The sequence below is a fragment of the Sinocyclocheilus rhinocerous genome, unplaced genomic scaffold (genome assembly GCF_001515625.1).
Source record: "Sinocyclocheilus rhinocerous isolate Xijiao unplaced genomic scaffold, SAMN03320098_v1.1 scaffold1215, whole genome shotgun sequence".
Classification (NCBI taxonomy): domain Eukaryota; kingdom Metazoa; phylum Chordata; class Actinopteri; order Cypriniformes; family Cyprinidae; genus Sinocyclocheilus; species Sinocyclocheilus rhinocerous.
In genome coordinates this window covers 436,209-463,519 of record NW_015628913.1, presented here as the reverse complement: position 1 = coordinate 463,519, position 27,311 = coordinate 436,209, and the positions used below count along the sequence as shown (strand labels likewise).

The following is a 27,311-nucleotide window of genomic DNA, read 5'->3' as shown; positions in this document are numbered from 1 at the left end:
CAGCAGGCCTCAAACCAAGAGAAAGGCACCAACCCTTCACTCTGCACTGAGAGTTTCGGAATCGATCGTTAAGCTCTGGCGGTCCACAGAGGGATACTCTGGGATCGTTTAGTAGAGTCTGCGATGACTCCGAACATGTTACCGCTGAATTGTAATGGCTTTCAATCTCCCTTCCACCCTTGCAGCCATTAAATCAATGCAGGAGAGGAGGGTCGGCAGGGAAATGCCCTGATTGTGAAGCCACGGCAGGCTTCACATCCTTGGGAACGATGATATATATTTCGTCCCCGCGATTTAGAAGCTGATTGTTAACGGAGCTAGACCTAGGCCCGGTTTAGCAAAAAAAATGTACTCGAGTGTATCAACAAGCTCTCGATTTAACGTCTGACGTCTGGATGGAATGCAATCCTACAAAACAACAATTGCTAAAACCCTGCTGTGAAGATTTCGATGCAAAACAAATAATGCTGAGAGGCAAGCTGTGCATGTATGTGTGCGAGTGTGTGTATCTGTCTGAAAGAGGCTGCCATGCAGTGTTTCGTTTTAACGCTGTTCATTAACTTGGTAATTATTGTTCTACTTTTTTTTTTCTTCTTTAGTTTTTCTCAGGAAAAAGCCAAGAGCAAAGAAACCATTCTGTCTGTATTGTGATGTGTGTGTGTGTGTGTGTGTGAAGTTTTTTTTTTTAATGCATTTTTTGTTTTCTGCTTTTTTCCCGTCGAGTAGTTTTTTGTTTTTATGCTTTTTTATTTTGTTTTTGAGCTTTTTTTGACTGTATGAAAAAAAGCACAGAGAACATTGAAAAAAACCAGTGCAGACAATGGATACGAAACAGGCAAAGTTTGTCTTGGCTGATTGCACCAAGTTCTTTTGGATCCTGATCCCAGCAGGTGCTCCAATCTGAGAGTCAAACGTCCTGCCAGCTGTCCCTCCCCCATAACGTCTCCTCCATTGGCGCACCAGACTACTACGTTCTTACACAGGTGCCAGTATCAACACAAAGCAAAGGAACATTTTTCAGTGTCGAGAGCGACACACAAGGTCCGTGACGACGTGCTCTGGTTCGTGTTTCCCGGATCAAATCAGAGCAAAGCAAAATCAAAAACAGAAGACTTCTGTCCTTTCATACCAAGCCAGCAATCCCGATCTTTTTTGGGGGGGGTTTGTTCCCCTCTTATGCTTCAAACGTTTCATTTCAGTGCCAGATAGCAGTCACTGAACCTTGTGCATACTGAGAAGGGCTCACAGTTCCCTCCCGCTTCCCGTATGTGCACATTTATGCTTGTGTTCACAAAGCAAGTTTTTACTTTTCAGAAGTTTAAGACATTTCAGCTCCGAAGGAAAACAAACCATCTTTTTTAACACTGTCTTTAAAAAAAAAACAAAGGCAAGAAAGTGTCGCTGCGCATCATTTAGGTCGCCCGTGAGGCGTGAAGAGCAGAGAAGAGTTCGCTCCTGAGCGAAGAGTACAAGAAGTCAACACACATCCTGAGCGTCGCCGTATTTTTTGTTTTTCATATTTTTTTTCCCCACGCAGAGCCTACTTTTGGGGCCGGGCGTTGCGTTTGGCCGTTTGTTCCATTGGTCACTCCTCAGAACGTATAGGCAATGTTGTATAGGCAATCCGTGTTTGGTTGTTTGCTGTATACAACATAGCTGCAGGTTGGTTATTGTGATGTGTCCTTGGAAAAAGAAAAAGGAAGTTCCAGAATGTACAATGAACATGATTCTCTAGTAGAACTGTTACGTTACGTGATGATTGACATGTGCGTTTCGGTTTTACACATGTAGTGTATAGTTTCAATTCCATGCTATTGGTTGATTTACTGTACACAAAGAGAATGATGGAAAAAAATGGTGGTGTTTGGCAGTGTCTGACCTCCAAGCTAGCACTCGGTAAGGCATGGCTAATCGCTGATGAAAAGGCTTTTAGACATTTAGAATCCAACTACGTTTGCCCACGCTGCCTCGCATGTTCCTCCTGGTGATGTTTGCGGCCAGACCCCTCATGTGCACTCAAAGTCTGTTGTAAATGTTCCTGTCTGGGCGGTGCACACCTGTTCTCCTCTTCGTTCTCACTCGTTTTCTCTCACTCTCTCTCTCCCATCTCCCTCGGCATTAGATATGTCGCTTCATGTGCAAAGCCAAATGGTCAGACCTGGAAAAACATCTGTATGGAGAGAAGGAGAGAGAGTTAGATTGGATTCATTTAAGGAAACAGTTATAATCGCACTAAAGAGGGACGCAGTCTGAGTTTCTTGGAAGACGTGTGGCTGCTTTGCAGATGGAACAGAGAAAACAACATTTGGCGTTTGGGAAAAAAAAAGAATTTTTAAGCATAGCCAGCTTTTTGCTCTAAAACTGGTGACAGATCGTTTCGAACGCATATCTTGCCAATGCAGTTAGCAGGGAAGTCTGTGCCGAGCCTTGTGAAAGAAAAAATATTTTGGGAGTGCGACCACAAATCACGTCGAGCCTGTTGGAATTAGGAAATTGTTTCGAGGCTGGAGGTGAAATGGTATTGTTTAAATTGTGCGGCCACATTAGTTATGTAGCACTTGAGTCATAGCGGTTGGTTTCTCGTCATGAGCCATGGGCTTTTTTGTGTCATCATCAATTCAGCTCACATGTAGCCGCTGCCAGTAGTAGCAATACATAAACGGTGTTGCGATGCCATGTCTATGTTACATTTATACGACTATGAAGATTACAATATTACAGCTAAAATTTTGAAAGTGAATCTTAAATAGAATGAATAAAAGAGTGTAGAGAATTGGAAAGGAGTGGAGAATTATAATTTTAATTTGCCTCTGGCTGTATCCATTATTAATTAGTCAAGAGCCACTGTGTTAACTCATCTCTTGCTTTTTGGATGGGAAGCAGCCAAGATGGAAATTGGGGTGGAAGGAGGATGTTCATCTAAAGGTAGACAAAGTTGATTTTCAAATGAGTCATCTTGATGATTTTCTGTATTATATATCAGTCAGATGGTTTCTGTTTTTTTCCCAATTGCTTTGCAGAATTCTGTTCTGAAAGTTGAACAAATTTGCAATCATTTTCTCAGTATTTCCCCTCTTTCTCTGTATGGCCTTTGAAGGAAAATCCTTCGATTTTATTTGCAATGATCAGTCATACTTGTATTCCCAATGAGGGCTTAAGGTCTATGGAGTGCAAAAGCCAAGTTTTAGAAGTAACAATCCCATTAATTTTCTCCATAGAGGAATTGGTTTTGAACAATTCCATAGAAAACTTTGGAGACAGATCTACCATAAGATCTGAGGTAAAAAAAAAAAACTCCAAAACTCTATTTAATTGACATTGTCCTAGTGAAGAAGCACAGTTCACTACCCATGAATCTTGAAAAGACTCCAGTGAAGCATTGTGATCGGCAATCATGTCAGTCTCCCTGCTAATTTAATTTATGAATATTTTGTGATTTTTATTTTTACAATTTTTTTATTTTTACAAATCACAAATTTCTACAAATCAGTATTTTTATATTGTACCATTATTTTGGCATTCACAGTTCTTCCCTCATAAAAACCATTATATCTATTTTTGAGGATAAAAAAAAAAAAATCCTAATGTTAAAAATTAATGGAGAAAAATATATCAAGAACCAAAGCCACTGAAAAAGTGAGTGGTGTTGACGTAATTTTCACAACAATTAAGCCCATATCCCCAACCATTACCTGCACCGCAGTAGCAGCTATGACAATTTTTCTTTATTTCTTATATTGTTTAATTTTAGCACAGCTGGACTGCAGTATTGACCAATCAGATTCTGGCAGTGGATTTGTTTTATGTGAATGGCAGTTGTACATTTTCCTTTCGTTCAGGTATGTGAATTTTTGGCAGAGCTTCTTTGCATCGATCTTGGTGTGACTAGGCTTTTAGGGGTGTGTGTGTGTGTTTGTGTGTGTATGGAGGCAGGGCAGAGCGACTGGACAGATGGTCCTGTGACTCACTGTAAGTGGCAGCTACACCAGCTGGCACACCCTTAGATCTCATAACCACTCCCCCCACCTCTCACTCAACCCCTCTCAACACCCGATAGGGGGCTGTGCTTGATTAGGCAGGATTAATGATGCCCAATACACTGGTGTGTGTGACTGTGAGACAGTATGACTGTGTATGTGTTGGCTGACTGTATTTACTGTTAGACTGCCCATGATTGTTGCTCCTCATAACTCATTGTGATGGTAACACAAACACACGTGCAGTCAGTAATTACACCTAGAAGAGAGAAACACAATTCATGCTATTCCAAACCTGGATGTCTTTCGTTTTATCTTTAAGAATGTTTAAACCTCTTTTAATACACATATTTTCTTTATGAATGTTACCTATTTATAAAGTTACCTTTTTTGAGTATTGTTTTGAGTATCACTAGACTTCTACCACATTTCACTGAATAATTACATTGAGAACTTTTTTTTCTCACTCAAACTTGCATGGCTTCAGAAGGCTTAGCATACTGATTTAGTTGAGATATATAGAGTCAATTTTGGAGCCAGTGTTATTTTAGTATTATTTATATACTATTATAATATTTATTAACATTTTCAATTAGGCTCTTATTTTTATATTTTCATATTTAGCTTTCATTTATCTTTCTTTTTAGTTTTAGTTATTTTAGTACATCAACTTAGTTGTACAGGTTTGGAACAATATAAGGGTGAGTAAATGATGACAGAACATGTAATTTTGGGTGAAATGTCTATGCTTTAAAGAGCATAGGTAAACTAAAAGCTTGTGGGTTCAGCCCTGCAAAGGTTAATCCTTGAACTAACACTGTTATGGCCTTGAGCAAGACTTTTGGTTGCCCCAGAGGGACAATCTATGTTACTTAAGACGGTTGCAAATGTCTGGCACTATACCATACATTGTAGAAGAAATGCTGCATTGTGTGCTATTCTATTCTATAATAGTGTTGCCACATGTCTGCAACTGCTTTTGTTTAATAAGACATGGACACTTGAATCCAATTGAATAAAATCTGTATCTAGCTATTCAGCTCAATTGTAATGATACCATCATCTATTTCACATGTTTTGGCAGTTCAGGTGGCAAACTGATCAGGAAGTTCAGCTCTGTTACAGAACTCACCCTGAACTGACTAGAGGCAGTGCCAAAGAAGAGGACAGTTGCAAAAGTGAAGATCATAATGGGCAATTTTGCACATTTTCAACAGAGTGCACTCTGAATCACCATTAGCCCCTGGCTTATTTCATCCAGATTCAACTGGGCATCCTTCCTGCCATCAGACTGCACAGTACTGCCTCCTCCTGTCATTCCTTCACATTACTCTTGATTGTTGTCCCAGTGAAGAGCAATAATGCTGCACAAGGTCACTTTCACATTCCAGCAGCATTGCTGTTCACACTTGTAATACTGTTTCCACTCTATATACAACCATAATGCAATGCACAACTAAAAATGGATGTGCCCCCCAAAGAGATTCTTCAAGGTTTAGTATTAAAAGCGAGTAACAGGAGGGGGTCTATGTGTGGGATTCTGCAGTGGAGCTAAATTGCTTGGGCTAGACTCCAAATTCAGAAGATGCCCTTGTTTATACCTGATATGAGGGAGAAAGAATTGTCAATGTAGATTTGCTTATCCAAGCCGACTTCTCCTCCTTTTGTCAAGCAATAGCTGCCAAACACTGAGTAATGAGTGTAGGGACACAGATTTCCCCATGCCTTCCCCCAGAGAGTTCACGTGCTCTGCTGCGCCAGAGGGAAAACGGCGCTGTTCAGGTGTCAGCAGCAGTCTGCAGAACAGAGGCCTTCCCAGCCGCAACTTGTCCGCTGGGATCGGTGGAGCTTCATTGTGATGGAGCAGCAGAGAAATGTTCAATGGACAACTTTCTAAAGGCTGCCGCGAGGTTGGTTTGATGCCGACGGCGAGACAGGGAGCCGTGTCTAATTGTGCTTCCACCTGGAGCTGGCTCAGTGGGCACGCAGCCTCCACTGTGTAATTGCTGCCCGCATGCCAGGCCCGAGTGACAGCTTCCTAATACTGTCACCTGACAGGCTATCACTCTTTCTCCCCATGCTAATGCAAATCTCTCTTTTTCTCTGCTGTTCCTGTGTCTCTTCACCTCTTTATCACCAACACACACACAAGCACATGTTCACCACGCTGCCTCTGCATTGTGTGTGTGCCCTAAATTATAGCCCTTAAGATTGAAAAGGGGATCCCACAGTCATGGAAAACCTAGAAATATGAAATATAAGGGAAATTTAAACTTGTGATTTCTTGACATTTTAGGTGTGTGTGTTTTAGTAATATTTTTCTTGACATTTCCATGCCTTCATCTATGTCTTATGTTTAATGTAACTGTATTTACTGTATGTTCAGCTATGAATTTGTTTTAGCAAGACATTTGCTCTTTGGGAGTGCAAATATTATGATTTCAGATTTTTTTTTTGTAATTAAATCTTTACCTAGTAATCGTGAACAATTCATGGAAAATTCATCACAAAATCGTGAACAGTCAGTGGTCAAAAGGTGTGGAAACATTGTTTAAATAATTCATGAGAAGTGTGCGTCCCAATTTGCATACTTCTATGCACTCAAAGTAAGTACTTTGTTGGTGAAAGTTAAAAGTACATACTTAAACTATTTCGAAAGACTTACGGTTTCATTTTTTAAATTTCTTTAGACAAAATACATTTCATTTATCATTTATCAAAATAATTGTTGGCTTGTTGTATTGACCAGAATTTTTATATCAATGCATTTCTAATAGTATGAAAATTGTGGTTAGTTATTCTACATAACATCCTACAAAAAACGCTTACTGTGTGCTGATGTTTCAGTATTCAGTCAAACAAACAAACATCAAATATGCTGTGTCTTTCCTCTAGAGCTCTACGTGCATCCATTTCATCCTGTGCCTCTCCCCAGCTCTTTTATATTACTGTTGTATAACTCTCTTACCTTGGAATGCACACCCATGCCTTTAACTTCTCTTTCTCCCTGCACTCAAGCCAGTGTGGGCATACGCTGTACTGATGGGAGGACGGAGGAAAGTGGAACAGAATGTGAGAATGAGATATTCGCAGTAATTTGGTAATGGGTATCACAGGACCAGACTGTGAATGAGTTATTCAGCAGGGAACTGGGCCTGCACTAACTTCCAATGAGCCCGATGCAGTACTGCTATGTGCGTGCCATAAGAGAGAATTCAAGGAAACAAGAGCAAAGGGAGGGGCCAGTGGGTTCTTTTTAAGGGAGATATTTTAGTCTTGTGGTCTCATAACTTGAGGAATTTGTTTATGGGAGCTTGAGGACTGTGGACTAGTGTGCTTGAATGTGTGTGTGGGGTGTTAAAGAACTAAAAGGGGTTAAATATGTGCATACATTTATTGTGAGCTAGCTTTGCAGCTTTTGCACTGTGTCTCTTACCTGTCGCAGTGGTTGCACTTGAAAGGTTTGGCACCAGTGTGTTTGCGGTAGTGCCTCGTCAGTTCGTCGCTTCGTGCGAAACGCCATTCACAACCTTCCCAGGAGCATTTGTAAGGCTTCTCACCTGCATGCACAAACACACATCATTTAATCCCTGCTTCACCATTCACACACACCTGTACACAGATGGTGCACCTCTGGAGCGAGGCAGCCACTGTGAGCACCGTCAGCAGTTCCATTATCTACATCATTCATTACTGTTTCTCTCAATCACACATCCAAGCCAGCCAATCAGATCGCTCACTTTATCTCTCAGTCGACCAATCGCATCTCTGTAGCCCAAACCTCCTGCTTTCTCAGTCGTCGAAATGTGAAAAATGCTGCCTTCTCAGGCAATATATGGAGGTGATCGTTTTCAGACACATAAATTGATTCGATCAAGGGTCATTTTCCATCTTTTCTTAAATTGAAGAGGGGCTGCCTAAATGTGCTCAGTCACCATAACAGAACGAATTCATAACCCAAAGTCAAGTATCCAAAATGAAGCCATTTGTGCTAAATGTGTTCCACCCTCCCTGTGAGCACTGAAATTCAAATGAAGTTAAACAGATGGGAAAGGTGGTACCAATTGTTCCACATGCCGTACTTTTATGCCTCAGATTTAAAATATGGCCTTGAGTGATGGAGGAAGGGGAGTTTCAGCACCCGAAGAGAGGGTCCCGGCACAGTTGCAGTGTTCCTGGGGAACAGAACGGCTTCAGCCCGGGGCCTGGGTGGGAATGGGGAGGGTGTCGATGGCACTGATTCAGATCTGGAGGTGGTAATGATAATTGGGGTCTTAATGATGCTTAATGGGAAACGATGCCATATTCACAGCACAAGAGCTGCCAGCTTCTCCAGCAAACAATGTGTGCACCAATCTCCCTAACTAGAGTAAAGCTCCATTAATGTTGAAGTTGCCCAATTGGAAATAGTTTTTCACTAAATTGATGCTGACCATGCTTCTAAACTAGGATCACCACCAAGTTGGTAATTTATTTCTTAAATAAAAATACATGATATTAGGCATGTAGGCTACTTTTAATCGTTTTGTTAGGTTTAGGTTAAGTTTTTCAAGACATGATGTTGGCTTGACAAAGCCTTGTCTGAAAGTTTCAAATATTTGTTAGATTTATTACAGTCAGTCAGACAAAGTAGGTAGGTTGCTAGGGCATTATGAGTGGTTGTTCGGGCATTACTAGGAGGTTGCTTAGATTTTCTAAGTGGTTTCTATGGCATTTCTATGGTGTTTGTAGTTGATTGCTATGGTGGCCTTGGATTGGCAGTCCAGACAGATAGATAAATGGCTAGACGGATAGATGGACAGACAGATAGATTTTTGGTTCTTGATTATTGATAGTTAATCAGTAAGTCTTAAAAAATCTTACTCAACCAATTTACTAGAAAGACCATACTAACCAGTCTAAACTAGTCTTGACCAGCATAGAAATTCATCCTGTTCTATGCTAGTCTTTCGGCAAGGATGAGCCTGGACCTCCATGACTGACTCTGGATACTGGCGAAGAAAATCATAGAGAGGAATGGAAATGATTACAGGCTGTTTTTTTCCTTTTCCTTTTTTGGTAAGGAAAATATGATCCAATAAGATGTGGAGAAAGTGGAAGTTATTCGCTTTCGCAATATTTCATATCCCAAAAATGTATGCAGTTGATATGAGCATACATATTGCTGTAATGAAATCAAAGTTGATTTATCCCGTCTCGTTTTTTAGCTTTATGATGCAAGATGAGGTAAAGGATGACATAATGTCGGGTTTACCACTACATCACTCGGTCGGTCCTGGAAGTCTCTTATGATGCAACACAAAGTAAAGAATGACAAGGCAGCGGCGACTAGGAAAACGACTCCAAGTAAGATTTCTGACCGGTTCCTCTTTCCATCCCCCATAGACATATTTCTTGACTTTCGATGACAAAGAGAAGAGGATTTTTAAATATAATACAATGAACTTGGCCTGTTTTCCACTGGTTCACCTCTGGGAATACTGCAAACAAGCAGCGGGCCTTCTTTGACATCTCTCATCTTTCTCTGCCAGGCAACACGCACACAGACAAACAGCAGGTCAAAGTGCCTTGAGGTTTATTTTATTATGTTTGCCTGTCCTTGAGCTCCTTCAATTTATAAAATAATTTGGAGAAAATATCGCCACGTCTGCTCTCGTGTCTGTGACTGCTACAAGTGCGCAGGAAGAGCATCTCTGTGTCATTTGAAGAGTGGCGGGGCCGCAGGTGTGAGACGGCAAACGTTTCGCACTACACTCGCAATAATTGGCCAAAGACCCCCTCACGCTGGCTCACTCCTTATGCCGTAGCCCCCTTCCTCCCCCTCTTTATTTCCTTCCCTCTCTTGCCGTCTGACAGCAGCGAGGCAGGCTTGGACCTGCAACCAAGGCAACCATAACACAGGCCAATTATAACTTGGAGAGTCATGGATGCATGATGGAGTTGCCTAGCAACCAGCCGAGAGAGGTAGAGAGAGTGTTAAAGGAGAGAAGAGAGAGAGAAAGAGCCATCCAGTCTGTATGCAACCTATGGAAACTCCGCAATACCAACCAATTATTGCTTTAGATATGCATGATGTAGTTGCCTGGCAACCCCAACTGTACCCAGAGAGGGTAGGGGAAAGGTGGGATTGATTTGGCATATTGGCGCTTCAATTGGTATCTACAGCTGCAAATAATCAACCTATTACAGTCTTTTGATATAGTCTCCTAGCAACGAAACCCCCTCCAAAACAACAAGCTCCTTCCCTCGCACCAGTGTCCTAGGTGTGTACGGTGCGGTTAATTACATTTCCTCTGGACAGAGTGGCGGTAAGCTATTATTGTCTAGATTTCAGAGGTACTGAGAGTTTAAATTTCAGAGGTACTGTCCAATTATCATCCATTTATTTCGTCTTCTCCAGTGGCTCATGTTGCATTTCTAAACTTATACTTAGCCTTCAACTCACACACTGGCGAGTAAAATCTGAGAATTTATTAGCAATTGGCTAATATTAGACATAATTTAGTCGCCCAGAGTGAAGATTTAGTCACATATGCGAGTGATTTACTCGCAATGTAGAGGGTTTCTCTTATGATGCAAGACAAAGTAAAGAATGACATGGCAGCGGTGACGAGGAAAACGACTCCAAGTAAGACGTCTGACCAATTCCACTTTCCATCTCCCATAGACATATTTCTTGACTTTCCATGACAAAGAGAAGATAATTTTTAAATATAATACCGTGTACTTGGCCTTTTTTCGACTAGTTCACCTCTGGGATTACTGCAAACAAGCAGCGGGCCGCCTTTGACATCTCATCTTTCTCTGCCAGGCAAGACGCGAACAGACAAATAGCAGGTCAAAGTGCCTTGGTTTATTTTATTATGTTTGCCTGTCCTTGAGCTCCTTCAATTTATAAAATCAGTCTGAGAAAATATCACCACGTCTGCTCTGGTGTCTGTGACTGCTACAAGTGTGCAGGAAGAGCATCTCTGTGTCATTTGGAGAGTGGCGGGGCCGCAGGTGTGAGACGGCAAACGTTTCGCACTACATTCACAATAATTGGCCAAAGACCCCCTCATGCTCGCTCCCTCCTTATGCCGTAGCCCCCTTCCTCCCCCTCTTGCTGTCTGACAGCAGTGAGGCAGGCTTGGACCTGCAACCACGGCAACCATAACACAGGCCAATTATAACTTGGAGAGTCATGAATGCATGATGGAGTCACCTAGCAACCAGCCGAGAGAGGTAGAGAGAGTGTTAAAAGGAGAGAAGAGAGCGAGCAAGAGCCATCCAGTCGGTATGCAACCTATGGACACTCCGCAATACCAACCAATTATTGCTTGCTTTTGATATGCATGATGTAGTTGCCTGGCAACCCCAACTGTACCCAAAGAGGGTAGGGGAAAGGTGGGATTGAGCTGGCATATTGGAACTTCAATTGGTATCTAGAGCTGCAAATAATCAACCTATTACAGTCTTTTGATATAGTCTCCTAGCAACGAGCCCCCTCCAAAACAGCAAGCTCCTTCCCTCGCACCAGTGTCGCACTAGGTGTGTATGGTGTGGTTAATTACATTTCCTGTGTGTGTGATGGTAAGCTATTATTGTCTCCAAAGTTTAGATTTCAGAGGTAGGGCCTAGTGCCCAATTATCATCCATTTATTTTGTCTTCTCCAGTGGCTCATGTTGCATTTCAAAATGAGCTCTCTAATTCTAACCCACTTTTACCCTCCAAATCCCATTCAGGGATGTGCTATTAACTTCAGCAAACATTGCTGACAAGGCAAAGCAGGACCATGTCATTAGGCTCCACAGCTGCTCTACACATATATGAGCATAAATGATTGAGTTTGAATGTGAAAAATTACTTGAGTGACTTCTGACACCTGATCAAATATATCTGTATATTAAAACAATCAGACTAAAAATTCCCTGATGCATTTAACCAAAGTCCCTTTAAGACAAGTCATGTCACTCGGCGGCCATCTTTGAAACGCCTCTCGGCATGCAAGTGCAACTCCTATCTCTTTGAATGGGGAAACATCAAATTCTACAAAACTGTTCACTAAGCTTGCAATTAAATTTCATATTTGAAATCACCAAAGAAATCTGATATCAACTGTGTCATAAATGTTGTTTATATTGCTCAAATAGTGTTATAAAAAGCTTATTATTCAGGCTAGATCAGCCAGTGCGCATGCGCAGTCCTGAGCGCATGTCTCAAAGCGCTGACTGTTTCTATAGCAACCGGGACTTCTAACGGCAGCTGCAGTGACGCACTGACTTTAGCGATTGGCTCCTTCATACAGAAGGCGGGGCTTCCTGCGATTGAGCAGCCATATTGAGCATTGCATTTTTCCCCATTCAAAACTATACGAGTGACACATCTTGGGTATTCTATAGTCTTTGATTTAACATTACGTGCTTTAGTATGCTTTGATTTCTATCCAAGTCAACAGAGAAAGCTTGGTTGTTGTTGTTGTTGTTTTTTTTAGCATTCTTTGGCATGAGTGCTGTGGATTTTTTTTTTAAAGACAGCATCAAGTTAAGATTTGTTATAAAATATTTAATGTCAAGATTTCAGCATTCTGCTCCATCCATTTCTCAGATCTAGATGTTTTTGAACACAATACATTTTAATGTGAAATTTTAAGTGTGTTTAATCAATTGGACATGCATATGTTCTTAACCATTTGGGATCATCCAGTCAAATCCAGTCATGAGCTTTGTTGGATTTGTTATTTCACCAGCTGAAAAATGGATGCTTAACAACATCTGTCTTTCAGCCAACAAGGTAAGCTGACATTACATAATGTAATTGATATTCATGAGCAAAGCTTTCACCTTAGTAGGATTTGTTAATTGCAGTGTATAGATATCGCCAATAAAATAAAATGTGGTTAATGTGTGCTGATAGCAGATATACATTTTGATATTTGACCATTCATGAACTACTGATTTGTTAAGTGTCCTATAGATGTTCAGATGTTAAAGATATCAGTCAGTTTGTTTATTACTACCTCTCAAGTTAGCTTAAAATATTCAGTTTGGAAATTTTTTTTATTATTTATGTCTTATTTGTACAGAATTTAGAAACATTCTAATTCACTTTTTAGGGTCACGAGTGCTTCTAAAAAATATTAGTGTAGGGTCCTGTAGTATGTACGCGTCCCTGTTTTAGTAATCTATGGAAATCCCCCCCCCCCCAAAAAAAAACAGGATTAAACCAATGAAAAGAATAAATCTGTCTTGTAATAAACACATAATGTGATGAGTCAGCAAGCCAAAATGTCTCTTCAGGGGTTTATTTTCCCCTTTTTCCTGCTACTGCTTATTTCCCCCCCATCTTCAAAAGCGAAAGCGCCGTCTATACGCTAGAATCAGCCCAAAAGCGATTAGCATCACCAGCGCTCACAGGAACCTGCCGAGTCAACAGCTGGCCACAGGGGCCAGATACGCTGCATTGAGGCCACTGTCACAGTAGGTTTCGGGGCCACGGCAGAGTGCAACATGCTGTCAGGTTCAGCGAGAGGGCAGGAACGACGGCACCAGAGCGTGCAAGCCCGAATTAGCTGGGAAACGAGATTTAGCTCAGTCGGTCTATCAATCATCTTGCAATTACTGACTGCACTGGCAGGTTTTGAATGGTGTGGCTGGGTTCATTTTAGTCTGATATTTAAGGTGCAGGAGAGAGAAAATCAGTTACCTTGCTGTAGGGTTGTGCTGCAAAAATCGAGTTAGCTTCACAAGATCTCTTGTGACCCTTCTGTAGTATCAGAGGCTTGGCAAAGAAGATTTTCCAAACTCTGAAATGTCATCTCATTACATGCAGAGTTAGACTTGGTATACCAGAAACCTTTCTCCAGGAAAGTGATACATGTGATGCTAAATGCTAAAAAAACATATGTAACTGGTGCAGTTAATCACCTGTATGTGTCCTCTGGTGTGCCTTTAGGTGGGAGCTTTTTGTGTAAACCTTCCTACATCCATTAAACTGGCAACGATGGACCCTCTTTTTGTTCTCCGGAATGTCCCCTCCGCCTACCGTTCCCAGTCCTCCCTCTCCGTCGCTCTGTGTGCCGCGGTTTGGTGGCGAAGGTAGCGAATGTGTCGCCACCAGCTTTGCCGCCCCAAGACCGACTTTCTTGGCCACCAATTTTAGCGTGAGCGTGCCATCGGCTGTGGCGGTAAGAGTCTGCGTAGGCTTGACAAGATGGCGTCCCAATTCTGGAGAGGAAGGCGGCGTGAGGGATGTGACTGCGTTTAGCTGGGCGGGATTAACCCCTCCGCTGGCTTCTTTCAGCCCTGCCTCGGTATTCTTGGTGTTGGCTGGGGCATGAAGGTTTTTGGGTAGGGATACAAGCAGAGGTGGTGGGCTGGGCTCATCGGATAAACTGGGCAGCAGGGGGTCCATCAAGTCCTCGTCGCTGTCTCCCTTCATGAAAGCTGGCGTAAGGAGGCAGTCGAGCTCCTCGTCGAAGAGCTCCGAAAGCCTTTTGGGCTCCGTCTGTAGGTACCTCTCCAGTTCCAGACATGTCTGCAGGAGAAACAGAAATGCATAAACATGATACAGTAAGCCTCAGAATACTCTTTAAGTCCAGTGAAGTTTTATAGAGGGAATGCTAACCGTCTGAAAAAACACTGCTGGTTACAGCTGAACATGCTAAAATGAAACACGTGGCAGGTCAACACATTTCCAGTTGGGATTTGTCCAGTTGGTCACACCATGGAAAGGTGTAAATGACTAAATCTGCTACATAGAGACTTTTGGAAAGAAAAATTTTGGAGTGCAGCTGGGAGGCAAGATTTTCTGGAAGAGAAACATCCGTGGAATTATTTCACTTTGCTGTGGTTGAGGGAACAGTATTTATCCATGTAGCATAGCGCATGTCGTACAGTGCTTATTGAGCGAGAAATTATTGTCTTATTACTTAAGATACCTTTCCCCTCACTCGGGTTTTTCCTCTGATGAATACTTTGGCAGACAGAGGGAGGACGGAAGAGAAAGACAGCGCTATCATGGCTCACTGACTGCTCACTCAGCAGTTTCTTTTTCAGTGGTTTAACATTATTGTTCCCCAGTCACAGTGGCCAGTTTGGATATTAGAGAGTTCTGTTCACTGTGTTGCAGTAAAAACACTTTGACAGTCAAACAGCAGTAGAGTAAACCTTCCAACTCTTTACTTCATGTCAGCTGTATATTACAGTCGCTGTACATGCCCTATCTTAACTTATTCTGTCATCTCCTTTACCTCAGACCTACATAAATCATCCAAAAAGAAGATTTTGCCTAGCATCTGTTGTCTGCTGACAAGCTGCACTTTTTACTGAATTTTACTGAACTGAAATATGCATACGCATGGGGTTTTGGGGTCTGGGGGCCTCTAGGGGGTCTGAAAAAAAATGCATTCAAGAATGCACTTTTCATGTGCACTCGATGAAATGTTTAACAATTTTAGCAAAATTGGTTATTTTACAAGAGATTCATTGTAGATATAGATTTTTAACAGTAAGAACAACAAATCTATAAATCTATCTTTGTAAAGTAAGCTTTAATTCAATGTCAATATAAAAGCCAATTATTTTATTTTGATAGCTTTACAACATTACACTTAATATTTTTAATAAAGTGTAAATAATTTTTTTTATACATGAATATATATAGGTAAATTTTATATTTTAGGGAATCCCTCTCAATAGGATCGTATTTGGGGTCCTTGGTATCAAAAAATTTGAAATTACAGATTGCTGTTTAAAACCTAATACAGAAGTGTTAGAAACAGTATCAGATGAATTTTAATGCAATGCCATCACAGCTACTGCTGCAGTGAAATATTGACCATTCAATTAACCTGAAGCCAAATGGTTCCTGTGCACTTTCTCTGACCTCATTGGTGACACCAAAAAAAAAAACAGCACTAATACTATAGCTACAATTTGACTCATGTTATGCAATACAGACAGAGCCTTCAACAAAGACTAAAATAACTGAAACGCAGTCCACTGCAGCAGCTACAATTTACCACTGCAAGCTCTCCCTGTGAGCTCTGCGTTCATTTATGATTCTGAGCACTACCTGAAAAGTGCATGAATTATCCATACTCTGAAGCTTTTTTAGCGAGCAGGAATTTTAGCAACTGCGAGAGATCATGCACCTCTGGAATTATTCCATTCTTGTGCATTTTGTAGGCCTTATTACTTTAATAAAGGCTCTGAGGACATACCCAACCTGCATTGATAAGCACAGAGCAGCATACGGATAAATTCTCTGTCATGCAGCTTAAAGCAACATGCCATTGAAAATTGAAAGAACTTGGCATAAGCACACTATATTTTCACATGCATCTGTGCAACCACATAAAAAAAAAAAAGAAAAGAAAATGTAGATGAGGTGAATCAACTCTTCTGTACTAGCTGCTAGTGTAGAAAGCCCCTTCATACCCTGCTTATATTGTGCGCACTGAGCTCCATACATTATAAATGCAGTGCCAGGGGGTTCACAGGCAGCGCTAAGAGGCAATGTCAGACAAAGAGCGGGCAGAGAGAGGCGAGGGGGAGAATCGCAAAACTGTTATTAGCAATTGTGGATGCAGTCCAAGTTGGACACAAAGAGGGAATTATCGCCAATCTCAGAGTCAGTTCCTCTCGCTGTCTCCGCTCCCTGCTTGGATAATAAAGTCGGCACATTATCTAAACTAATGTGTATATATCTTCACCCGCATCTAACAAAACAGCTTTTTTTTCCACACCCTCTCTATTTTTGTGGTTGAAATTATGATGACTTTTCTCTCATACAAATAGGTTTTAATTAAGCATTTTGGCTTTCATGAGATGTCGTTTGAAGTTCTACCTCTTGATGCAAAACCGATCTCTTCTGCACTCCTCTCTCTCTCTCTCTCACTACACAGCATGCACTGATGACTAATTAGCCACTCAAACGACCCAGCAAAGAGAGGCTCTTTATTCAGTTAATTTGCTGATGGGAAGCCTAAGTGTGTATGTGTGCTTCTGTGTGCTTGTATGTGTGTAAGAAGTAGTGACTAAGAACAACACTTGAGTTAAAAGTGCCGTATTTATATATTCATTTCACACATTTTTAGGACTGTAGGAAGCTCTGCTGCAAAAATGGTTTTTAGGGTCTAATGCAGTTTCATCCCTGCTGAAAAATTAATTTTAAACCAGCAAGCATGTTCTTAGCTGATTTCCCAGCCTGCACTATTTGGGGTTCAGTTGGTTTAGCAGGTCGCCATGCTGATCTTCTAGGATGACCAACTGAAAAGTGGCTAGGTTAAGATATTTTTTTTTTTTAGCAAGAACAGGAGAACCACAGTAAGTTCCATCCATGTACTGATGTTTCAAAGAACCAAGGAGAGCTTTACTTTTCCTCTATTTCCACCAATATGCTGATCTGAATGACCTATAACGTAACATCAATAAACTTTTTTTCTTAAACCCTAGTCAGCACAAGAACCACGTATAGTTAAAAGGAACCCAAGAAAATGGTCCTTTGATGTATGTTAAAGATTGTATGCCATGCACAAAAATTAACAGGCCAGTTGTTCCTTCCTGCAAAACCTGTACTCAACTCTGGCAATGTTTTGTTCAGTAGAGCAAAGGCATTGTCAATGATCTGGTGATGAAATATGCCATCATTCCGTACCCTGCAGTATTCATAACAATTTCCCAGGGTGCTGTGATTCCACCATGGCCATTAGCTCTTTTACGACCATAACATTCCCTTGTAAGACTGAATATGCGTCCTTTATGTATTGAAGGGCTTTTGGCCTGTTTGCACACCATGTTCATTTATCTATATTATTTCAAGTATTTTTTTAGGGATCCGCTATGGCTCCTGCACAATTACATCCGTAATGACACAACAATTACCCAGGACCCCTTGGAGACAACTTGTGACAAGTGACACGAACTCACCATCAACCTCAAGAAGTGTTTCGAAACTCTATAGCCCATAAGGACCTCCCTCCAGGATCTAAGCACCGAGAGAGATACCGAGCCGCCTGCAAATTTGCTATCGGAGGCATATCCTATCTGTCCCGATGACATATAAACCATCATCACAGCAGGGTGGACATCAGAGTCATCTGAGGCCCTCACCTTCATGGATAGGATTTCACGGATCTCGCACGCCTTTTCAACCGCTCTCTCTGTTTGGTTCCTGCACCTCGCTGGCTGAGCTCAGGGAAGGGAGCTGTCACTGCTGTCCTGGGGTTGGAGTGTTGGGGTGAGTAATGGTGGGGAGGCTGACAGGGGTCCAGGGAGGGGGAAGTGAGTGTGGAAGAAAACAGCTGTCAAACACACACACACTAGAGTGAAGCTTGAATCTCTTCACTTCATCTACTGTCATCTTCCCTTCCCCCTGCACCCCGGCTCTGGGACTCCTGACATTTAGACAATACAGTTACAGCATGGGGCTGTGCACAGTTTGTAATTTACTGCGGATCTCGGTGTGCATGTTGCGGATGGCCAATTGATAAGTGGCCATATGAACTACAGTCTCTTACAAGCAGACCTCCTAACAAAAGGCCCAACAAAAGCATGAAAAAAAGCCTCAGTAAAGCAGTTAATAACCAATAGAAGAGCTCTTGTGTGAAAGGTAAACATCAGTGTGGTACGATCTTGAGCAGCAACCGCACCTCCTTTTGATCTCGCTCATGATTCTCCCCATCAAAGCAAGCGCAGTCAATAAGCGGCCGCTTCCATTGCAACCTCACTTTCACAAAAGAGATGTCAGCAACTTGTTAGGAGTCTGCCGAGACACGGTTGCATCTGAAATCGTAGCCCTAGCCTTCCCACAACCCGTCACTCTCACTAAACTGCAACATTTGGACAACAAACAATCCATGTGGCTAGCAATAGCACCCTGTGCCTGCGGAAATGCATTTGTATGCTACTTACCAATAAGTACAAGGAGAGAAAACAATGTGATATGGGTCAATGACGTAACCCTGTTTTTTGTGTCCTATTTATTAATTTAAAAATTCTATTCATTCATGTAATGATTTATGAATAGACCTCTTTTTTTATTTTACTTGGTTACATAACATGACTTTCTTAGAAAAATTGAACTGAAACTTTTCTTGAAAATACAATATTTATTAATTTAAAAATTCTATTAATTCATGTAATGATTAATGAATAGACCTCTTTTTTTATTTTACTTGGTTACATAACATGACTTTCTTAGAAAAATTGAACTGAAACTTTTCTTGAAAATACAATATTTATTAATTTAAAAATTCTATTAATTCATGTAATGATTAATGAATAGACCTCTTTTATTATGAGTGTTTTTTTAATTTTACTTGGTTACATAACATGACTTTCTTAGAAAAATTGAACTGAAACTTTTCTTGAAAACACAGTATTTTTTTTACCCATATTAAACCAACATGAATACAAACAGTATATTTCTAGGAAATTGGCACATTTATTTTTAACAATTTTTCCCCCCAGTGTTTTATTGTGGACACTTATACATCATTGACCCATAACCCTACACAAATAAAGGAAATCCAACTACGTCCACTGGCCTCCATCCACTTCTACTCTTTTACTACTACCTACAGCAGACTCACCCCTTGGCCCCCTCCTATGAAATTTTAATCAGTGGTCTGTGATGAAGTGACTTTTTGCAGACTCTCCCGCTGTGTAATAGCCCTCCTTTTTCCCTGTTTCTGCACCTGTGTCATCTCTCCCTACCCCCTCTTACACTTCAACCTCCCCCTTTTTTGCCAAAACGGTGTGCTCCTCTGAACACACACATGCACACACAGATGTTCTCAAGCACAGTGAGGCAATTAGCGCCTGGGCGCCACTCCTTGGTCCCCACTGCCCCACTTCGGCCTAGTCAGTCTGATAAACCCAGATTATAAAATGAATGAATGGCACGGACACATGTGGGAGATAAATGCTAACAGCTGTTAGCAGGGACAAGATAGATATGCTCTTTTAATTTGGATGGATAATTTAATCCCATTTCCCTTGGCCCTTGGCCACTGTTGCAGTGGATGGAAGCTCGTCGCAAGTCGTTTGTCAAGTCAGGGTCCCTGTCTTCCAATGTGCAGCATTTGTTTGCTGAGGAAAAAGATGTAAGATGGAGGATACAAGAAAAATGTTTTGCTTCTAGCAGGCTGAGAATATCTTGCCGTTCAGCGTGCAGTTTGAGGGTGTATTTACACCCTTTATGATCAGATGCTTTCAGCTTATCTGTGTGTTTGAGCAGCAGAGAACGATCTTGAAAAATTAGTAATTTTAGTAAAAAGTATGATGCTTGAACTCCATGGCTAAACCATTTGTCATTCTTCAGTGACGTGCTAATGACCACCTGCCACTGATTTCTCCGCTGCTGCTTTTGCTGCATAGCTGAAGAGTAGGCTGAGATGGGTTATATGGATTGGAGCTGACGATCTGTCATCAGGAGAATGCTGGCAACATGTTAAGAATTATCCATTTTAAAGATCTCTAATATCCTGACAAAACAGACACCAAAGCCTCAAGAGAAAATAATGCAGCACTTGCCATGGCGAAATTAAAATGTACATCTCCAGAGCTACATTAAAATGCTGAAAAAAAAAAGCCCAATTACTTTGAGGATGGTGTCCTATTAGCGAGTTGGCAAAACTGGACACTCGGTGACGAATGGGCCACTGCAAATAAGCTAGAGGCTCTGGCAGCCTGACTGCCTGAATGTTTTTAGGGCTAGATTTACTGAGCAGCTCTTTAGCGGGAGAATCTCTGCCCCAGATTTCTCTGGAGAAAATGACTTGGTTTTGTGTCCTGCATTTACATATAGGTTTCATTATTGTTGTGGTTGCCTGGGAACCAGATTATATTTAAATCCCTCGTGTACATCTGCAAATGTAACTTGCATGGCTTGTCAGGGAGGCATTCTGCACAAACAAAAAGCCAGATTTGGTAGGTTTACGCTGCAAATGCATCTTCACAGGCTTGTCATCAAGTTGTTCAAAACCTCCTCTGCAATACACGGGGCCGTACTTTTAGAAACAACACAACTTGATTACTTGAAGTGCTTTTTTATATAACAGCAGTGTAGTTCTTCATTATGGCATCTCAAATTGTACATCCTAATTGGAAATTATATCTTAGTCAACATTTCAATGCTGTAGTTATGCTGAGTAAAACCTGGCTTCAAAAGCTGGGTCTCGATCCACAAATGTTTATAACAATGCTGGATGGAACTTCCAAGATAAATATATAAATACTCATATACAATCATTTGAGGTTAATATCTTATGTGTTTTGAGAGACATGCGCATAAACTATGCTGTGTACATATTTACTGAACAAATGCTTAAATGTGCATTAAAACAAAGTCAGATTATTGACTATTACCCCCCAGAACTGTCTGGGATTCTGTTGCTTCCAGACCTAAGGCATCTGTCACCGATTACTAGCAAACGTAGTTAGAAAATAGGGATGGATGATATATCAGAATATCATGTCGTATATCAATTGATTTTTTATTCATTTATTTATTTTTATTTATTAGTTTGCCAATACTGGACATTTAATAGTGCATGCTCACTTGCCCTATTTTTAAATTTTGACTGACCTTTAAAGACATCTAACACTCATTTAAAGTGTCTTAAATCTCATTTTGTTAAAAAAAAAAAATCGTGAATCGAATCAAATCGTGAGTTGAGTGAATCGTTACATCCCTAGTGTATATGCATTAGCTGCTGGGTTCTCTGCTGTAGACAGATGCACAAGTTTTTTTTTCTTTATGTCTAGTGGCCTGTCTGCCTGCCAAACCTGTGAAGGAGTGCGTGTCTGAGTGCTCTGTTATGTAATGACTGCTATCGCCTAATACAAAGACATTGGCTGCAGTTTAAATCATTATGTCTTGAATATCTGTGTATCGAACTTGACCTTGCTCAAATGTGTACTTGGAGTAATTGAATCACTGGCCCAGTCCCAGTGCCCAGAATATTTTGTATCCACCTTTATTTTATACACAACAAATTTGACAGGAGCAGCCAGGACAAAGTCATATTTTAGGAAGCCAAACATGCTTGTATTAATACTGTCATCTGGAACCGCATCTATTGAGATTATCGTTTTACCTCTCATTACAGTTCTTTGACCTAGAACAAAACATGTGGTATCTGTGCTGCTTAATGCTCTGTTCATCTGTCTGGCTCATATCTATTATGTTTCCAATCTTGAATTATTATATATTGATGAAGGTAATGTCTGGAGCTGTTTTCCTGATGTGGCTTTTGTCGCTCCTGTTGAGTCATTTTTTCCCTCATCTCAGCATGTTCACATCTGTTCAGAAACAATATTACATGACTCCACTGAGAAAACAGATACTTGTCACAAGATTGCTTCTAAGTGCTTGCACTGTCCCTCTTTTCAAACCATAAAAAGCACCATGCAAATACAATGTAAGGATAATGCCGCTGAGCATAATGGTCGTACAGACTAGAGTGCTCTCTAGAAAGGCTAAGCTTGGCTTTGGGTTTCAGATTAGTGTAAACTCCATGTACTCATTACTGTGTGTCAATATTTACACTCGCACACAAAGCTAATTACATATTGACCATGTAATGCGATTTGCAAATTTGTTTTGAAATCCTCATCCTTTCCCTGCCCTCCATTTTCCTTCCTAGTCTTCCTTCTTGCTTTTGTAGCTGCACCTTGTGTGAGAGAGGGCCTCTCCAGTGCTGTTCCTGCTCCTGTGTCTCTCTTTGGCTGGTAAACACAGACCAGCTCCTCTGGGAAATGAGAGGAAACAGACAGACAGGAACTCGGCCAGAGATGAGCACAACAGGCTTGGCAGCTGTTTCCATAGCAGCCACATTGTTGGGTTTTGAAATTTGAAAAGACAGCAGGACACTGGTTTGGGACGTTATTGTGAGGGCTGCCTGTATCAGAAAGACACATTTTCCTGTTTCCATTATCAAGTAAGGGCCAGAACAGTGGGACCAGAGTCTGGTGAAGCACTGAAGTATAGAACGTCCAAGTAACTGGATACAGAAATGACAAAAATTGGCAAAAAATGTATTTGAGATACGACTTAAACTTTAAATTAGAGATTCGTACACAACACAAATCAAGGAGATATATTTTCTAGGTTGATCATTTACTTTTTTCTTTTATGTATGCTATAATGTGTGCTATATAAACTACCATTCAAAAGTTTAAGATTTTTTCAATGTTGTCTCTTACGCTCGCCAAGGCTGCATTTATTTGATAAAATATACAGTAAAACAATTGTATTGTAAAATATTATTTACAATTTAAAATAACAGTTTTCTATTTTAATACATTTTAAAATGCAATAAACCTGTCATGGCAAAGCTGAATTTTCAGCAGCCATTACTCCAGTCTTCAGTGTCACATGATCCATCCGAGTGATGAATAGAAAGTTCAAAAGATCAGATTTTTTTTTTATATATATATTTTTTGTAACATAAGTCCTTTTGGCACTTTTGATCAAATTTTTTTTTTTATCTTATTTTATCATTTTCTTCACCTCCAAAATCCCAAGGTAATGCCTGGAGTTGAGAGTTGAGACTCAACTTGATCTTGAGACAAAATATTTGAAAATGGACTTGGACTCTGTGTCAGAGACTTGTGAACATATCTGCTGGCCAAATATTTAGTTAAATTTCTTTGCACTGAATAGCAAGGTTTTAGTCGCTGCAGTCACCTAACCATCTTTGGTGAGAAAATACAAGCTAATAAAAATATTTGGCAGATTTGTTGTCTAGTGAGGGAGTGCAGGGATAAAAAGCATTCATTAGCCTTAGTTGTGGACGAGTTTATCCCTGTGGACAGCTCTTGGCGGAACATTAGGGCCCTGATCAGGTTCATGACATAACTGAGACAGCTTTATTATGACAAGAACACTTGTGAGGTCAGGAACAGGAAATACGCACCCGTAGCCGTCCACTCCATCAAAACAACTGCCAATATCACTGAGCTTTTTCTCTACAGACACATGACCCATTTCTCCACAATACGTTGAGTGAGCATGCATGTAATGCGAAACAAAGAGCAACGCTAATCATGCAAGATAACAACCAAACATTATCTGTGCACTGTACCCTTAGAGGCAGGATTACTTCACAGATGGATGCTACTACAAGTAAAGAAGTGTTATTGAGAGATTTATGACACACTTGGCACCAAAGATCAGCAAGCCAGCATTGACTTGTATGTATATAGAGTTATATTTTCAAGTGTTGTCCAGTGCAAACTCTCTTTGAACACCAGCTAACTAAATTATTGCATATGATACTGCATTCTAGGCCAGGCCAGAACTTGGGCACTAGATCAGCCATTAATTTGACTGTTGTTGTCTACTTGTTCTTCTTTAGTTGTTTTGCAATCCTTTTAGGCTAGATCCATGCTAGACTTCAGTGCCTCATCCCATCAAAGTTTTACTTGATAGGACACTTGCAATAATTTAGGATTGAGAGTGGAAGACTGTCTGCCGACTTCTCCATCTGCATCCAGCCTCACAAGGAGACTTTAAGTCTGACATGGTGCAGCTGCAGCTAATGAATACCTCCATTTAAAGATGGAAGAGGCGGCTTGGGTGCCAATCAGCCTTTGGGTGTGCTTGTATGGGGCTGCTGAGAGCTATTTCTGTGTACACAAACAGTGGTTTTGCTTTTAAAGTATTGTGAGACTTCAGTAAAAGAGATCACAAAAGGGACAAAAGAAGCTGTGAAGGAACAGAAAAGGCACTATGGCGTCTCTCAATAACTTCTTCAGCACAGGATTGTAGAGGACATAATGCGACCTTGATCGTTTCCCAAATGAACAAAGTCACTATTAACTCTTTGTAAACTCTGTGAAGAACACCTGATGAATTTGTAGTGGGGAGAGGCGCACAGATTAAGTTGCTGTTGTGCTATGTGTTACAATGTGAAGTCTATGAGACGACAAAGTACGATTTGGGTAAACAAGCTTGGTATTTTAAAGATTATGGATTCATTTTTAACTATAACCAGACTTTGTGTTGTGATTTGGTTATTTGTCCTTGCTTTTTGGTCGTTGATATTTTTTTGTTATTTATTTATTTTTTTAATACATTTGTAGTAATAATCTATAAAAATGTGTTTAGTTAGAAAAATGTACATTACTATTTCTTTGATCTTGAAAGTAATATATACTAGGGGAAAGTCTTTTTTTTGCCAATATTGGATATTGTTTTAATGTTTTTTTGATAATCTAAAAAAAGTTTTTTAGCAATATGGCAAATATTTAACCCTTTAAGAGTGCTTTCCCTTTCTACTGCACATGTTAGACAGCAGAGCTATTTTTTAATTCAAACTGTACTATACATAGAAAATTATTTTCCATCCATATAAAAATAATCTGTTGTGAAATATTATCTGTCATTCACAACCTTAAGTGTTTTAATTTTTCTTTTAGCATAGATTTAAATAGTTGGACATTAGATCATTATTGGCCATAATTAACAGAATCTATAAACAATAATAAACATAATTTTATAGTATCTTCGTAACAATTTCAATATCAGTGCATCAACGATTTACCATAATGAATGAATGCTCTTGACAAATCTCATAAATCTTAAATCTTCCTTATAGATATGCCGCAGCCAAAATTTCAGTGCATCTCTAATTATTGGCGACATCAGAAATTGATATTATATAATAGATGCTTTTTTGAACATTTTAGCAATTTAAAAATATTAAAAAAGGATTTTTTACACGGCACCCCTGCTCTCAACAGACGGCACCCCGGTTGGGAAACACTGCCGTAGATGATCATGCTCAGCAGAATGACAGAGCAATAAGACAAGCGCAATAATGGATAGAGTGGGTACAGGAGGATGTGAATGAGTCCTCACCATAGATGTGCCAAATGGGGGATAATCCCACTGACAAAGGCAGTAAGACTGCAGGCTGGTAAAAGGCGAGCTGAGCCTCAGAAAACCTCTCTCCGTCTTCCTTTAACTGGATTTGCGGAGCGGGGCTGCTGTTTATCTGTGTACGGGGTCGGCTAATGGCCACTGGCTGGCGGCACTGGGGTAATCTAATCAGGATACAGCGATTTTCATTAAATTGCTCGGGCTGGATTATTCCCCGTCACAAGCCGATTGAAAGGGGACATTTTTAAATGGGGTTAACAGCTTGTTATAAGATTGGGGAGTCTAAGTAAGGGATACTGGAGATGAGGGGGGGCTCTATTGTGACGGACGCCAGGCTAATCTTCATTACTCAATGCAAAGAGAATGCCACATGGGTGGGGGGATACAACACATGGAGACAAAAGAGAACAAGAGGAAACAAAAGAGAGCTGGCTGTCAAGGAGCGAGTTGGAAGAGGGGGCTGAGTTGGAGGGCATTTTGTTTCATAAGATGCATGGCCCTCTGGGTATTGTATAGAGATCTCTGGTTACATACCATACTGTAACAGGCAACAGACATGACTAATAGGCCAAGTTCTCCAAGGGAGTCAATTTCAGCTGCAGTCCCATTATCAGGCTCTGGTAAAGGGCTGTACCCCTAGGAGACATAAAGAGGGCTTTTTATTTCACCAAGAAAGTCTCTTATCTTGGCTGTGGCGACAAACACAGGAACATATTTGAAGCACTATAAATGATTATGCCCATTAACTTGATGATATTTCACACAAATCCTTGCAAATGAGCTCCTACTGACCTCATATTAAACATAAAACTTCTTGGGGGAAGCTGTTTGGATTTAAGGCTATTATTGGATTCAAATATTCTTGTCTTGATCTAGGTGTTTGTTATATTCATTAAGCATACTTGAGTGGAATAATGATTCATGTTAGAGATAGGCCTGTCGCGATAATTAAATAACCGTCTAATCGCGATTATTTGATCTAACCACGGTTGTTTCAGACAACCGTAATTATTGTGCTTTTTATATGGCACAAGGAGGAGTCATACACCAAAAGAAACAGAAGAGCACCAGTTTGCTTTTCATGCACTGTATAGCCTATATCATCTGAAGCCATTCCGTATCTTAATGTGAGGGACAGAATTGTATTTACATTGTTAAATTTAAGTTTACAGAAACTCATCTTCCTTCTGCTGCAGCTGTCAGTCATTCTCCGCTCAGCATTCAAACAGTACGTCACGGTCAGTTATGACAGTCAGCACGGTAAAACTCTCTATCCAAGATGATATATTCCCCTTATAATACTTGATGTGTAGATAAAGGTCTGGGGATTCGCATAAAACGACATCTTGCTGGAGTTCATTGGTCTCTCATTTCTCTTCTCTTTGTTTGTACCGTGTGGAGTGCAGCCTACTGTGACTTATGTTGCGTCAAGCACATCATTCTGCACCCTAGATGTGCATAAG

The 27,311-nt window shown here is 40.6% G+C and overlaps 1 protein-coding gene across 1 annotated transcript in view; it reads right to left on the bottom strand.

Annotated features, from left to right (window-relative positions):
* Window positions 1–719: 719 nt before the first annotated feature.
* LOC107738504 (Krueppel-like factor 7) overlaps window positions 720–27,311 on the bottom strand; it is a 48,471-nt gene continuing 21,879 nt past the window's right edge. The window contains exons 2-4 of the mRNA XM_016550256.1: window positions 13,884–14,493; window positions 7,414–7,537; window positions 720–2,170 (exon numbers count right to left, since the gene is read on the bottom strand). Of these exons, the coding sequence (XP_016405742.1) occupies window positions 2,119–2,170; window positions 7,414–7,537; window positions 13,884–14,493 (786 nt within the window). The 3' untranslated portion in view covers window positions 720–2,118. The remainder of the gene's footprint in view (window positions 2,171–7,413; window positions 7,538–13,883; window positions 14,494–27,311) is intronic.